Source organism: Malania oleifera, chromosome 1 (genome assembly GCF_029873635.1).
Source record: "Malania oleifera isolate guangnan ecotype guangnan chromosome 1, ASM2987363v1, whole genome shotgun sequence".
NCBI lineage: Eukaryota > Viridiplantae > Streptophyta > Magnoliopsida > Santalales > Ximeniaceae > Malania > Malania oleifera.
The window spans coordinates 121487347-121501538 of record NC_080417.1 but is presented as its reverse complement, the minus strand read 5'-3'; the positions used below and the strand labels follow the sequence as shown (position 1 = coordinate 121501538).

At 36.7% G+C, this 14192-nt stretch overlaps 1 protein-coding gene across 1 annotated transcript in view; it reads left to right on the top strand.

Moving 5' to 3' along the window:
* The first annotated feature begins 440 nt into the window (after positions 1–440).
* The window catches only part of LOC131163965 (uncharacterized), a 119846-nt gene continuing 106094 nt past the window's right edge, over positions 441–14192 (top strand). The window contains exons 1-2 of the mRNA XM_058120833.1: positions 441–756; positions 7691–8183. Of these exons, the coding sequence (XP_057976816.1) occupies positions 716–756; positions 7691–8183 (534 nt within the window). The 5' untranslated portion in view covers positions 441–715. The remainder of the gene's footprint in view (positions 757–7690; positions 8184–14192) is intronic.

Here is a 14192-nt window from a genome sequence, read left to right as displayed (position 1 = left end):
CTGAAAAAATAATAAAAATATAATTTAATATGTTTGTTGTCCTTTTTTTTTTTTCAAAAGTTTAGAAATATTATCATTATTTTTATTTTAATTATATTTTAAATTTTCATGGTCATATAATTTAAATTTTGCTTAAAAATTATGTATAAAATGAATAATTTAAACACATAAGTAATTAATTTTATATACAAAAGTATTTTGAGAACAGATTATCAAATTAAAACAATACAAATTATAAAATCCAATTTTTAAATTTTTTTTCAAGAATAGCTAAACATTATATACAGGGATAAATTCAAACATACTCTAAGCATGTTTGGGAATAATTTTTTTCCTAATTAATGTGTGTGCACGTTATTCCGCAAGGCATGTGGAGTCAAAGTTTTTACCATGAAAAGTTAGAACTTGTCCAAGTTTTTGCATTGAACAGCTTGAACTTGGAGATAGAAAAAAGATAAGAAGAGAAGAAAAGAAAAAGAAAAGATAGTAGGAGAGAGAAGCCCCACGTCGACGTACCCCATTTTGTGATCATCCTCTGTTCCCCACTCATACGGATAAAAACACGGCCACGTTAGTGTCGCCTTCCCAGTACGCTTGCGTTCTTAGCATTCTCCTTCCCCTCCATTTTACCACCATTTTCAGAAATCTAACTTTCCCAACCTAACCATTTTCCTGCACCCAGAAAATTTCCCCCGTGATTCTTCCCTCTTGTCTCATGGCAATCAATTTACAGCATCATTCTTTCATGCCTTCAAGGTGCTCGATTCTTTTCTTTTCTTTTCTTTTTTTTTATTTGTTTTTTTTTATCTTTTTCTTTTTTGTTTGTGCTGAGAATTTTCATGGCTGCTAGGGTTTTTGCCATCCGCATTACCCGAATTAAAGCTTATTCGTTGCTTGTGTAAAATTTTTCCTTTTTTTAAAGTGATGATTACTTTCTATGGTGCTGTGTGAAAATGTCTGAATTTTCCCGGGGGAATGCACGCTACTGCATGTGCATATGCTCATACTACATATTACACTAATTTTATGGGAGGGGATTTTTTTTTAAGAAACATTGTTATTTGGGAAATTGGTTTTTGTGACCGGATTAGTGGCTTCAACTTTAAGAAAAAGAAAGTACGGGGGGCCATGCTTAATTTGCAGTTAAAGCATTGTTATTCCCTATGATTGTGGGATTTAGTTTATTTTATTGGAGTGCTTTAAGCGCCTAATCTGAGCCAAAGTGTTTGGAATTTTGTTAGATTTTCAGGACTCCAACTTTATCTGCTGCCATATAACTTCAAATTGGATAGTAAAAAAAGAAGCATGGGGAATTGATTGGGAAATTGATTATTCAGTGGATTGTAGGGACTGTGCATTGGATTAAGGGGGTTGATAAGATGGCAAAATGTGACTTATGCATGTTGCGTATAGGGCAGGTGGCTTAGGGTTGAGTTCTAATATTTGGCGAAAAACTATAGTATGAAGCTATAAATTTAAAATTGTTTGATAAAAATAGTGTTATATTTGTATGTGTGACTTTTAGACTTAGGGCTCATAAACAAAGGAAGAAGAAAAACATATGGAGTAAGTGGTGCAACACAGTAGGGACTTGTTGACAGGTGCCCTGTGCTTGTTGATGAGTAAATCCCGAGAGCAAGGAAAATTTAGAGATTCTGAGATATCAAGAGCATATTTAAAGACTCGTCGGCGAGTGGGCTGACTAGTCGACGAATGTCCTTCTCTGGCTCGTCGACGAGTATCCTGTTCTCGTCGACGAGTGCACTTGGGCTGCGAGAAAATATTTGAATTTTGAATTGGAACGTTGGAGTAGTTGGGTAATTGGAGAGAAACCTTCGAGGGAATGTTCGTGGATGTAGGCTTTGCCGAACCACGTTAATTCTCATGTGGATTCTTGTTTTTTCTTATTTTTCTGGTTGTGTTTCATTTACTTGTTGTGTTTTACTTATTCCGCTGTGCATTCTTTATTCGATAATCACAACAAATTGATATCATAGCGATTGTTGTTATGGTGTCGGGATCATCTTCTGCAAGATTTGACATTGTCAAATTTGATGGAACCGGAAATTTCAGTTTGTGGCAGAGGGTAGTTAAAGATATACTTGTGCAACAAGGAATGGGAAAGACTTTACTTGGCGTTCAACCGGATGGAATGGATGAGGCAACTTGGGGAGAATGGCAAGCAAAGGCCGCTTCTACAATACGCTTGTGTTTGGCCGACGAAGTTCTTTATCGTGTGATGGAGGAGGATTCTCTAGCGGCTATAAGGTGAAAGTTAGAAAGCCGGTACATGTCCAAATCACTCAATAATAAATTTTTTCTTAAGTAGCGTCTTTATTGGCTTAAGATGGTTGAAGGTTTAAACTTAGATCAACATATCAATGCCTTTAATCAAATCATAAGTGATTTGATGCGGGTTGATGTTTCGTTTAATGAATATGATAATGTTTTGATGTTGCTAACTCCTTGCCATCGACTCATACCTTTGAAAATCTAGTTACCACTCTTACATGGGGAAAAGAGACTTTTGATTTAGAAGAGGTGACAAGTGCCTTACTGAATTTTCATCAAAGGGTGAAAATATGTGATGAAGAAGAAGGACTTATGGTGAAAGGTAACAATGAGCATGGTAAAGGAAAGTTTAAAAATGGGTTAAGTCAGAAATCTTGTATCCAATCCAAGAAGAAAAAGGGTATCTTGTGTTATAAATGCAGTAAAAATGGGCATGTGAAACCGGAGTGTCCGGATTGAAAGAAAGGAAATGCTGAAAAGCATGAGGGGATTTCAAAATTAGCGAATGTGGTTCAAGAAGGAGATTCAGTTTGCAGTGATGGTGATGTTCTTTCGGTTTCTCCAGGGTCAGATGACCTTACAGACTCATGGATACTTGACTCAGCATGTTCTTACCATATAACTCCAAACAAGGAGTGGTTTAGCACCTATAGGTTAGTGAATTCAGGTTCAGTTCTTATGGGTAATGATGTTTCTTGTAAGATCATTGACATAGGAAATATAAAGATAAAAATGTTTGATGTTGCTGTGAGAACCTTGAGCAATGTAAGACATATACCAGAGTTAAGGAAGAGTTTGATATCACTTGGCACCTTGGATTGTAATGGTTTCAATTACAAGTCCGAAGGTGGGGTTATAAAATTATGGAAAGGAAATCTGACAGTAATTAAAGGGCAAAAGTTAGATAGGAATATCTACACATTGCAGGGAACTACTATTGTAAGTGGAGCTACAGTCGTAAATACTGAATTTGATGAAATTGTCTTGTGGCATATGCGTCTTGGGCATATGGGGGAACATGGTATGAAGGAACTACATAAGAGGAAACTCTTGAAACGTATAAAATCATGTCAGCTGGACTTTTGCAAGATTTGTGTTCTTGGGAGACAAAACAGGGTAAAATTCAAATCAGCTATTCACAAGGCGAAAGATATTTTTGATTATGTACATTTCGATGTTTGGGACCTGGTTAGACTAGCATCAAAAGGAGGACATATGTATTATGTGAGTTTTATTGACCATAACTCACGGAAAGTCTGGGTATACTTCATGCGGCACAAGTCTAATACGTTTTCCAGATTCAAGTTGTGGAAGACTGAAGCGGAAAACCAGATGGGGCGGAGAATCAAATATCTAAGGTCGGACAATGGGACTGAGTATGCTGATTCTCGGTTCATGAAGTTTTGTGCGCAGCAGGGCATTAAGAGACGCTTTACCGTTCGCCGGACACCTCAGAAAAATGGTGTGGTTGAAAGGATGAACCAGACTCTTGCTGAAAGAGTTTGGTGTCTCAAACCTAATGTAGGGCTACCAAATAACTTTTAGGCTGAGGCAGTTAGTATGACTAGTCTTCTGATAAACCCATCACCAAGGATATTACTACAAGGTAAAGTGGTAGAAGAGGTATAGACGGGGAATGCAGTAGACTACTCCGAATTGAAGGTATTCGGGTGTCCAACCTGTGTTCACGTGTCTAGTGAGGAAAGGTCAAAGCTTGACCAAAAATCTCAGCGTTGCATTTTTTTGGGATATCAGAAGGGTGTGAAGGGGTATAAGCTGTGGGACTCAGTGACAAATAAAGTGGTGATTAGTAGGGATGTAGTCTTTGATGAGAAGGCTATGGTGAAGCGTACTCAAGATTGTGATGAACAGGAAACAAGAGCCAGAAAACTGGGGCAGAGATGAACATGTTGTGCAGGTGGAGTTGGAAGCTCAGGGCAACGACAATGATCATGGTCCTTTGGTTGCAGGGAGCTCCAGCTCGGGAAATCAGTAAGTAGACAATCTTCCTATACGGAGATCCAGCCATACTATCAGACCACCATCAAGGTATGGATTTGAAGAGTTAGTGTCTTATGCTTTTCTTACCAGTTGCAACGATCCAACTATGTTTCAAGAGGCAGTGCACGTTCAGGAGAAAGGTAGATGGATGGGTGCAATGATTGAGAAGATGAAGTCACTACATAAGAATTAAACTTGGAATTTGGTGGTGTTTCCAGATGGGAAGAGATTGATAGGTTGTAAATGGGTATATAGGAAGAAGGAAGTAATTTTAGAAAAGGAAGGAGAAAAATTCAAAGCAAGGTTAGTGGCAAAAGGGTACTCACAGAAGAAGGTAATAGACTATGATGAGGTCTTTTCACCTGTGGTCTGACACACTTCGATTAGAATAGTGTTGGGATTGGTAGCCCATTATGATCTTTATTTGGAACAAATGGATGTGGAGACGATGTTTCTTCACGGTAACTTGGAGGAACAAATATATGGTACAGCCGGAGGGATTCAGTGAATCAGAGAAAGAAAACTTAGTTTTCAGGTTGAAGAAATCTCTTTATGGGTTGAAAAAGTCTCCAAGGCAATGGTATAAAAGATTTGATTCCTACATGATCAATATTGGCTATGAGCTTGATTTTCTTGTTATTGTACGTCGATGGCATGCTGATAGCCGCTAAAGATTTAACTGAAGTGAATCAGTTAAAGGAACTGTTGCATAAAGAGTTTGACATGAAGGATCTTAGTTCAGCTAAAAAAATACTTGGGATGGAGATTCGTTGGGATAGAACTGCAGGGAGGTTATGGTTATCTCAAGGCGGTTATGTGAAGAAGGTGTTGGAAAAGTTTAGCATGGCCGATGCAAAACTGGTATGTACACCTCTAGCTAGTCATTTTAAGTTGTTTATAGCAGACATGGTGTTAAATTTCCACAAAATTGTCAAAATTTTCGTCGAAACTTCCGATTTCTATCACCCTCAAAATCGAAACGGAACTCGATTTTTGTCTTGCATAATTTTCGTCGAAATCTCAACGAATCATTCGAAATTTATTGAAATATCGAAATTTTAGCGAAACATGTCCAAATTTTAACTATAAAATGAAATTTCGTCAGAATTCAAATAAGAGATTTAAGAGTGAAGTGAGATTTCTATTTCAATTTATTTTATCAAAACAAAAGATTATTACAAGTGCTATATGAAAAAATAAACTTACAGTAACATTTTATTTAACCATTCATGTCTAAATTATAATTATTTGTATAATAAATAATATTTAATTGATTTATGAATTTCATTTGTATTAACTGAATATGTTTAATGTGCATTATCTTACAAATATGTTTGATAAACATACTATTTTACAGTTTCTTCACCTCATACAAAACATAGATGTATTTAATTTGTAATATATTAGTTCTAAAACTTATATTATTATGTTTGTTTAACATTTCTAAAGTTTCACAAAGAATTCCATGCTTTACTACTAATTTCCGTTATTTTTTCAAATCGAAATCGAAATTTTCGTACTTTTGGAGCTCCGAAATTTGAATCGAAATCAAATTTTAAGACCTTGACTGCAGATAGCTTAAGTACAGATGAGGATGTCCGGGACATGTCAAAGGTCCTCTATGCTAGCGACGTGAGGAGTTTAATGTATGCCATGGCGTGTACGAGGCCAGATTTAGCACATGCTATGAGTGTGGTAAGTTTTTCTCTAATCTAGGAAGACAGCATTGGGAAGCCGTCAAATAGATATTCTGATACTTGCGGGGTACATCAGATTATGACATCATTTTCGGTAAGCAACAGGGTAGTCCTTTAGTTGTGGGGATTGTTGATTCTGATTATGCAGGGGATATGGATGATAGAAGGTCTACAACGGTTATGTTTTTACCCTTGTAGGAGGACCTATATGTTGGAGATCCATGGTTCAATCTCTGGTTGCATTGTCCACAACTGAAGCTGAGTATATGGCAATTGCCGAAGCTACAAAGGAAGCCTTATGGCTTACCGGTTTGGTCATGGAACTGGGATTATAGTAAGATGGGGCTGTGCTGCGTTGTGACAGTCAAAGTGCTATTTACTTAGCGAAAAATCAGGTATACCATGCTAGAACCAAACATAATGATGTGAGGTTCCACAGGGCTCAGGAGTTGATTACTTCGGATGAGCTTGTATCGGAGAAGGTTCACATGTTTGAAAACATAGTAGATATTTTGACAAAATCGGTTACTAGTGAAAAGTTCAAGCATCGCTTTAACTTACTCCATGTCTCCAAGTCAGATATGTTTTTCGGGTTCTCGTAAGGGGCGTATAATCGTCCAGGTGGAGATTGTTATATTTGTATGTGTGACTCTTATACTTAGGGCTCATAAACAAAGGAAGAAGAAAAACATAGGGAGTAAGTGGTGCAACACAACAGGGACTTGTCAACGAGTGCCCTGTGCTCATCGACGAGTAAATCCCGAGAGCAAGGAAAATTCAGAGATTCTGTGACACTGAGAGTAGATTTAAAGACTCGTCGACGAGTGGGTTGATTAGTCGACGAGTGTCCTTCTCTGGCTCGTTGACGAGTGTCCTGTTCTCATTGATGAGTGCATCTGGGTTGCGAGAAAATATTTGAATTTTGAATTGGAACGTTGGGATGGCTAGGTAATTGGAGGGAAACCTCCGAGGGAGTGTTATTTATGTTCTTCTAGGCATACTTTGTCAGAAGAGAGAGATCATTGTGAAGTGTATTGTGTACTTACTAATTTCTTAGTGAAATTCTTGTGCCAATTGCTTCCGTGGATGTAGGCTTTGCCGAACCACGTTAATTCTCGCGTTGATTCTTGTTGTTTCTTTTTTTTTTGGTTATGTTTCATTTACTTGTTGTGTTTTACTTATTCCGTTGTGCATCCTTTATCCGATAATCACAACAAATAGTCGCAGCCTTAATGGAAAAGCTCTCAGACAGAAAGGAGATACATTTGTGAGTAAAACCTTTTGAGATTTATTCATATTATAATGTTAAGGCATTGAAAATCCATTGACATGAAGACTTATTCATGCTATACTCTGAAAATAAAATAATAATTCTTTGGATGAAGACTTGCTTGCCTTTTCAAATATTGCATGGTAATTAATTGAAGGCAATGCATGATAATAACCCAAGACAATGTGCGAAAAGTAGTGACTATTTACTGACTTTTCATTTACCAAAGTTAAAAGTGTTTCTACAGAAGTGCTGAAAAAATAAACCATCCTCCCTATTTGTTGTTATGTTTTTCTTAATCACGGACATAGCCATGCTGACAAGGTACCCATCTGTTTCGAAATCCAGCCATGAGGGCTTATTCCTTGCAGTAAATTTTTTTTCATAATGCATATTTGTTTACAGATCATTGTTCACTTTGTATTTGCAGCTCTTCAAATCTCTGGTCGTCGCAAAGATCAAGTAGATCCCATTTTTTCTGCAAAAAAGTGGCTAATGTTGATCATCTGCTGTGTTCTTGGGGTACTTCAAGGAAGAAATGCCTCATGAAGGATACTGTATTATATGATAATAACCATAATCTCAGTTGTCAATTGATGGCATTTAGTAAATACTGTTCAGTATTTTGTAAATCAAGGAATGTGGGAGGTCTCCTTCCATTTGCTTCTGCCGATGATGGTGTAACTGTTAATGGGAGTACTCAAGCAAGTACCAGCGGTGATGTAGAGGAAATGAGAGTTAAACTTGATCAAGCATTGCAAACTGAAGACTATAGCGATGGACTTGTCCAATCCTTACATGATGCAGGGAGGATTTTTGAGTTGTCCATTAGACGACAGAGCATGTCACAAAAAATATCCTGGTTTTCAACAGCCTGGCTTGGCATAGACAAAAATGTATGGGTGAAGGCACTGTCATACCAGGTCTGTTATGAAACATTCTTAAAAAATTACCGTATAGTGCACACCTTGCTTTACACTTCATGTTTCTTAATTCTCCATGCTAAAGGTATGCACACACTGCATTTTTTTCAGCATTATCAGCAATTCTAGTTTTTGGGAAATCCATGGCCAAAGCACGCGAAATGGATTGTAATATTTTTATTATTGTTGTTGTGGGTTTTTAGTTTCTTTTGTTATTACAGCACAATATTTGGTTGCATTTGATGACCTTGACTTTTAGTAGAAATAATTTCTAGTATTTTTTTGGATGGACATGCAGAAAATTCCCAACTCAACAATGCCTTATGATTGTTGTTTCCATTCTGCTTCACTAGGGGCTGTTCTTAGCAATTGTTTTAGAAAGGGAAAAAAATGCGACTTTTATGCAGTATAGAACTTCTGTTTTTTCTTTCAAAACAAGCACTCCTGTCTCTAATAAGTGGGCTGAAAACTGCTCAATTGTTGAGGAAATTTCTGAAGAGGGCATAGTAGTTGAAGTGCAGACCTTGCATTACACTTTATGTTCCCTAATTCTCCATGATAAACATATGCATGGAGACAGCCTTTTGCAAAAATGCAAGGTAAGGCTGTGTACTATACACCCATTGTGGTCCACCCCCACATTGGGCCCTGCATACGTGGGAGCTTTGTGCACCAGCTGTTTTTTTTTTTTTTTAAAATCAATAATTCTAGTTTTTGGGTAATCCATGGCCAAAGCATGCTAAGTGGGTTGTAATATTTTTATTATTGTTGTCAGGGGTTTTTAGTTTTCTTGTTATTACAGCACAATGTTTGGTTGTATTTGATGACCTTGACTTTTAGTGGAAGTATCTTCTAGTATTTTTTTGGATGTACATGCAGAAAATTCCCAATTCAACCATGCCTTATAATTGTTGTTGCCATTCTGCTTCACTAGGTGCTGTACTTACAATTGTTTGAGGAAAGAAAAAGAAAAGTGACCTTTATGAAGTATAGAAGTTCTCTTTTATCTTTCAAAATAAGCATTCATGTCTTCAATAAGTGGGCTGAACAACTGCTCAATTGTTGAGGACATTTCTGAAGAAGGCATGGTAGTCGAAGGTACAAGGTGCACTGAGGCGCAAAGGGTACTTGGAGCCTAGGCACAAGGTGTGAGGTGAAGGTGCGTGCCTTGCGAAGTTAAGGCCCACATTATTAAAACTTTGTGTACAATGCCCTGTCTGATGGGTAATTGATCTATGAACAGGTTAGTAATAATATTAGAGTTTAAAATACTAAAAAATATTCAATACCAAAACTTAAATGCACGGAGATTATGACTACCAAGCACCAAGCTCCAAGCGAAACAAGCATAGTTCAACATAAGCTTGCAAGTTACAAGAAAGCTTCAAACTACAAAGGAAATGAAATTGCCAAACCAAAGGCCCAAAAGCATCAACAAGACAACAACATAGTTCAATATCAAAAGCAAAAAGTATAATAAAAGATTCGAAAAAGTCTAAAATCTAATAGTCTTCCTCAGTCATCATTAACTAAGTCTACTAAGATATCATCATCTTCTTCATCCTCATCAAAATTTTCTTCTCCAACATCTTGTTCCTCTTAAGTCTTCTTTGTACAACCCATTTGGGTCTCATCCTCATTTGCAAGTTCCAATGTTGTAGCCCTAGCAGCGCTAGATGAAGCTCTTCCTCTAAAAGATGACACATTCAGACTTATTCTTGATCTAGTGTGATGCGGTGGCTCATTTACTCTAGCAGCTTTGGCAACATAACCCCATATCAAAGACTTATCTTCAAAAACACATTCATCGTCCTCATCAGAATCGCCATCCATCCTACCAATTAACCATTCATTACTAGTACTTGGGCTACTTGAATGATTGCAAGCAAATTCAACTTGTGGCAAAACAAGATCCCAATCCTTAATATTCTTCTTAACCAAACTCCTAAAAAGATTTGTCAAACTCCTATAAAAATCTCTGTTTGGTCATTAGTTTGGGGATGGTAGGTGGTTTTGAGTTGAAGATGATTCCAAGATTTCTCCGTAGTGTGCGCCAAAAATGACTCATGAACTTGGAATCCCGATTTGAAGTGGTTGCTTTTGAAATATTGTGAAGTTTGACAAGCTCTCTAAAGTATATATTAGTGACATTAGTACTTAGTAGCATCTTCTTGCTACATGGAACCAAATGTGCCATTTTAGAGAAATGGTCAATCACCACCATGACAATATTTTTTTTTTTCTTCGCAAGCTCCTAGGCAATCCAAGGAAAAAATCCATTTCGACATCTTCCCATGGAGCTTTAGTTATTGGAAGTTGAGTGTATAATCATGTGTTTTGACCATGAATTTTGGCTATATGACATGTTCTGCAATGCTGAATAAACTTAGTGACATCTCTGTCCATCTTTGGCCAATAGTAATTTTATTGAACAAGAGCAAGTGCATTATCTTTTGCTCAAAATCCTCCAGCTAGATCTCCACTGTGAAGTTCAAAGAAAACAGCCTCCCTTAAAGAACCTTGTGGAATGCACAATGGTTCTTCTTGAAAAGAAAACCATCACTAGAAAATGCTTAGAAGGACCATTTGCATATTGTGTCCATATATTGCTGTAGCCACCATCTAGCTTGTACATATCTTTTAACACTTCAAAACCCGCAACTTTCACCTGCATGGTAGCTAGCAAAGAGTGCCTACTGCTCGAAACATCAACAAACAATATTCTGAACTCTGGATTTATGTTTAATAGAAAAGCTGAAAGTTTGAAGAAATTCAGCCAATGGTCATGATGCCTATGAAGTTTTTGCTGGCCATGAAGAAACTTTATTGCTTCATGATAAAAAAAGAGCATAAATGGCTTAGGACGCAAATATTGACTCTAATTGTCTAAAGTACGAGCAACAACAACAAACCAATCCTTAAGTCCCACTAGTTGGGCTGGTCTAAAGAAAGAACAATGGCATAAAATTCTTTGTCATAAACTGAATATTTTCTTTGAGAATCGCTAAGCTTTTCATTATAAAAAGTAATAGGTTTACCTCCTTGGCTTAGGACTGCACCAATTTCCACGTCGGACGCATCGCATTCAACTTCAAAAACTTGATTAAAATTAGGTAGAGAAAGAACAAGAGCATTAAAACTCTTCTCGGCTTCATTTGTCCACTTAAAGTTGCTTCCTTTCAAACATCTAGTTATTGGAGTGATAATGGTACAGAAATCCTTGATAAACCTGCAACAAAAAGATGCAAGGCCATGAAAACTCTGAATGTTATGTTGTGATCATGGAATATATCAGCTCACAATTGCTTAAATCATGCTTGGATCCATCTTCCGTCCTTTGCTGGAAAAGAAATAGCCTAAGAAAATCAGGCTGTTAGTAAAGAATTCTCAGTTCTTCAAGTTGGCATGCAACTTGTTTAAGATCTAAAAAACTGCTTGTAAACGATCAAGATGCTCCTTCTTGTATATAAGAATCTCATCAAAATAAACAACAACAATAGTTGATCTAATAAATCATTAAGGTGAGGGATAAGAAAGCAATAAATCTTGTTCAATGCTTTGCAATCTATGCACGTTGGCCATGATCTATCCTTTTTGGGCACAAGAATAGCTGGTACAGTGCATGGACTTTTTCTCTCTCATCAAATCTCTTGCCATAAGATCATCTGCTTGTCTCTGTAATTCTTCATGCTCTTTTGGACTTGTTCTATAGGTTACTGTTTTTTGGAAGCATAGAACTAGAAATGAAATCGATGCAATGCTGAATGTCTTGTATTGGAGGAAAACTTGTAGGTTGAACTTCAGGTGGTTACTCACTTACTACTGCATTTTCTTCAAAATCAACAAGAGCAGTTGCCATCTCTAAACCACCCAAAAATTGTTCTAGTTTAGAACAAGTAATCTAATTAATTTCTGCCCCTTTAAAAGGACTGGAAATAATCTTAGGTTTAAAATGTTCCAAGGCAATCTTCACACCATCTTTACAATTTTTGTAACCATCATGATAAAACTCTCCTATCATACTGCCATGGATGGCCAAGCAACAGATGACATGCAATCATAGGTAATCACACCAAATCTCATCACTGTACCCAATGAAAAATGAAATAAGACACCTTCTGTTTACCTTTAGTTCATGCCCTTTATCTAGCCACCTCAATGTGTAAGGATGAGGATGTGCTGCTTTGTCCAACTGCAACTTTTCTACCATTAATCTCCACTATCAATAAAAAAATTAAATACCTTCCGATTAGAACTACGTTTGGTATGGAAAATATTGCAGTGAGTCCCCTCTGTATCTTCTTCATGGGAAGCACTCAAACTCCTTTGAATGACAAGAAAATCTCCTTGATCAGCGTAAGTTACTTCTTCTTCCTTATCTGAGCAAATTGGTGAGCCATTTCTATCTTCTGTATTTTTCTCCCTTTCTGGTGTCTTTGAGGAAGAGGATATAGCTGCTTTATTAGGATTCAACATGGATGCATTCCCTCGGTTCAAGAGCTGTCCCTTATTCCTGATTTGAAACCACGCCTTTGAATTGTAGGTGCCCCCCCCCCACACTTTCGGCGCAAGTTTCCTCTCATCATTAAAATTTCAATAAGTCTGTCAACTAACCATTTCATTTATCCCTTCTTTCAACCCACCCAAATAGCGAGCTATTGTTTGTTCTTCAAGTTCAACTATGTCACACTTCAACATTAGCTGCTTAAATTCCTTTGTGTACCCCTCCTCTATAAATATATCGCTTTGCATTGTGAAATTTCAGAAAAGTTTTTTGACTATGTCGTTTTGGTAAGAATTTCCTTTTTAGCTCCCTTCTCATTTTCTCCCATGACTTGAACTTTTTTTTTTTCTTTTTTTCATGAGATTTTTGCTTCTTGAGATTTCCTCCCCACAAAGAAGCATATTTTCTAAGTTTTACAACATCTAGTTTCACTTAGCATCCATCTGAGCACTCTTTGAAATCAAAAGTCCTCTTAACAGTTTGAAGCCCCTCAATGAAATCATAACGTTGCACTCTTCTTTCAAAATCTGGAATATCAACTTTCACACTAGAGCCTATTGCTAATTTTTGATTGTTTTTTTTTTTGTTTTTGTTTTGTTTTGTCTTGTTTTGTTTTTTTTTTTTGTGATGATAGGAAGAAAAGTCATCACTTGAGACATGATTTGGAATATGATGGAAAGGATTAGCATCATCATCTTTTTTTTCAAAACTATTTCATCAGCAACATGATTCTTATAACATTCAACATGTCGTTGGAGTTCTTGGATTTTCCTGTTCTTTAGTTCTTGAGCCTTTTATTATCCACATCCTCTATTTCTTCATTTGGTCATCCATCTTTAGCTTTGTAGGTGCGTACTCAAAAATATAGTCACAAGGCTGCACCTTCTATTGGTTCAAATACTTCATCATCTGCTCCCTCAGTTTTTAATGAATTAAATATTTCAATTGCTGACCATAAAGGTAAGCAAACTTGCACTTCTCATCCCATAGCACATTTTGTGCCTGGTGATCATTTGTTACCTTAATATTATTTTTTTATCTCCTCTCAATATTTTTGGTTACTCTTAATGTTTGCTAAAGGCATGTCCGATTGTGGCTTGCTAGCTGCTTTGCAAGAAGCGATGCATACTTTGTTGCAAATTAATACTTGGGAATTGGTAGTGAAGTGGTAATTGCTTTTGGTCTTCACACGTGTGGGGTCAATCATATTGTCTTGTACTTAAATAGCACACGATGATAGCAATATAAGAGTAAAATTGTTCTTAAAAGGCAAGTTTGGAACAAAAGATTTGGGCTAGGGCATTGTTAGGATTCCCAATTGATGGGCTAGGTCACTGTTAGGATTCCCAAATCAATTGGGATTTCTAATTAATGTGTTAGGATTCCCAAATCAATTGGGATTTCTAATCAATGTTATGATTCCCAAATCAATTGGGATTTCTAATTAATGTGTTATCAGTCAATTGGGATTCTATTTAATGTTGGGATTTTTATTTAATGTGTTA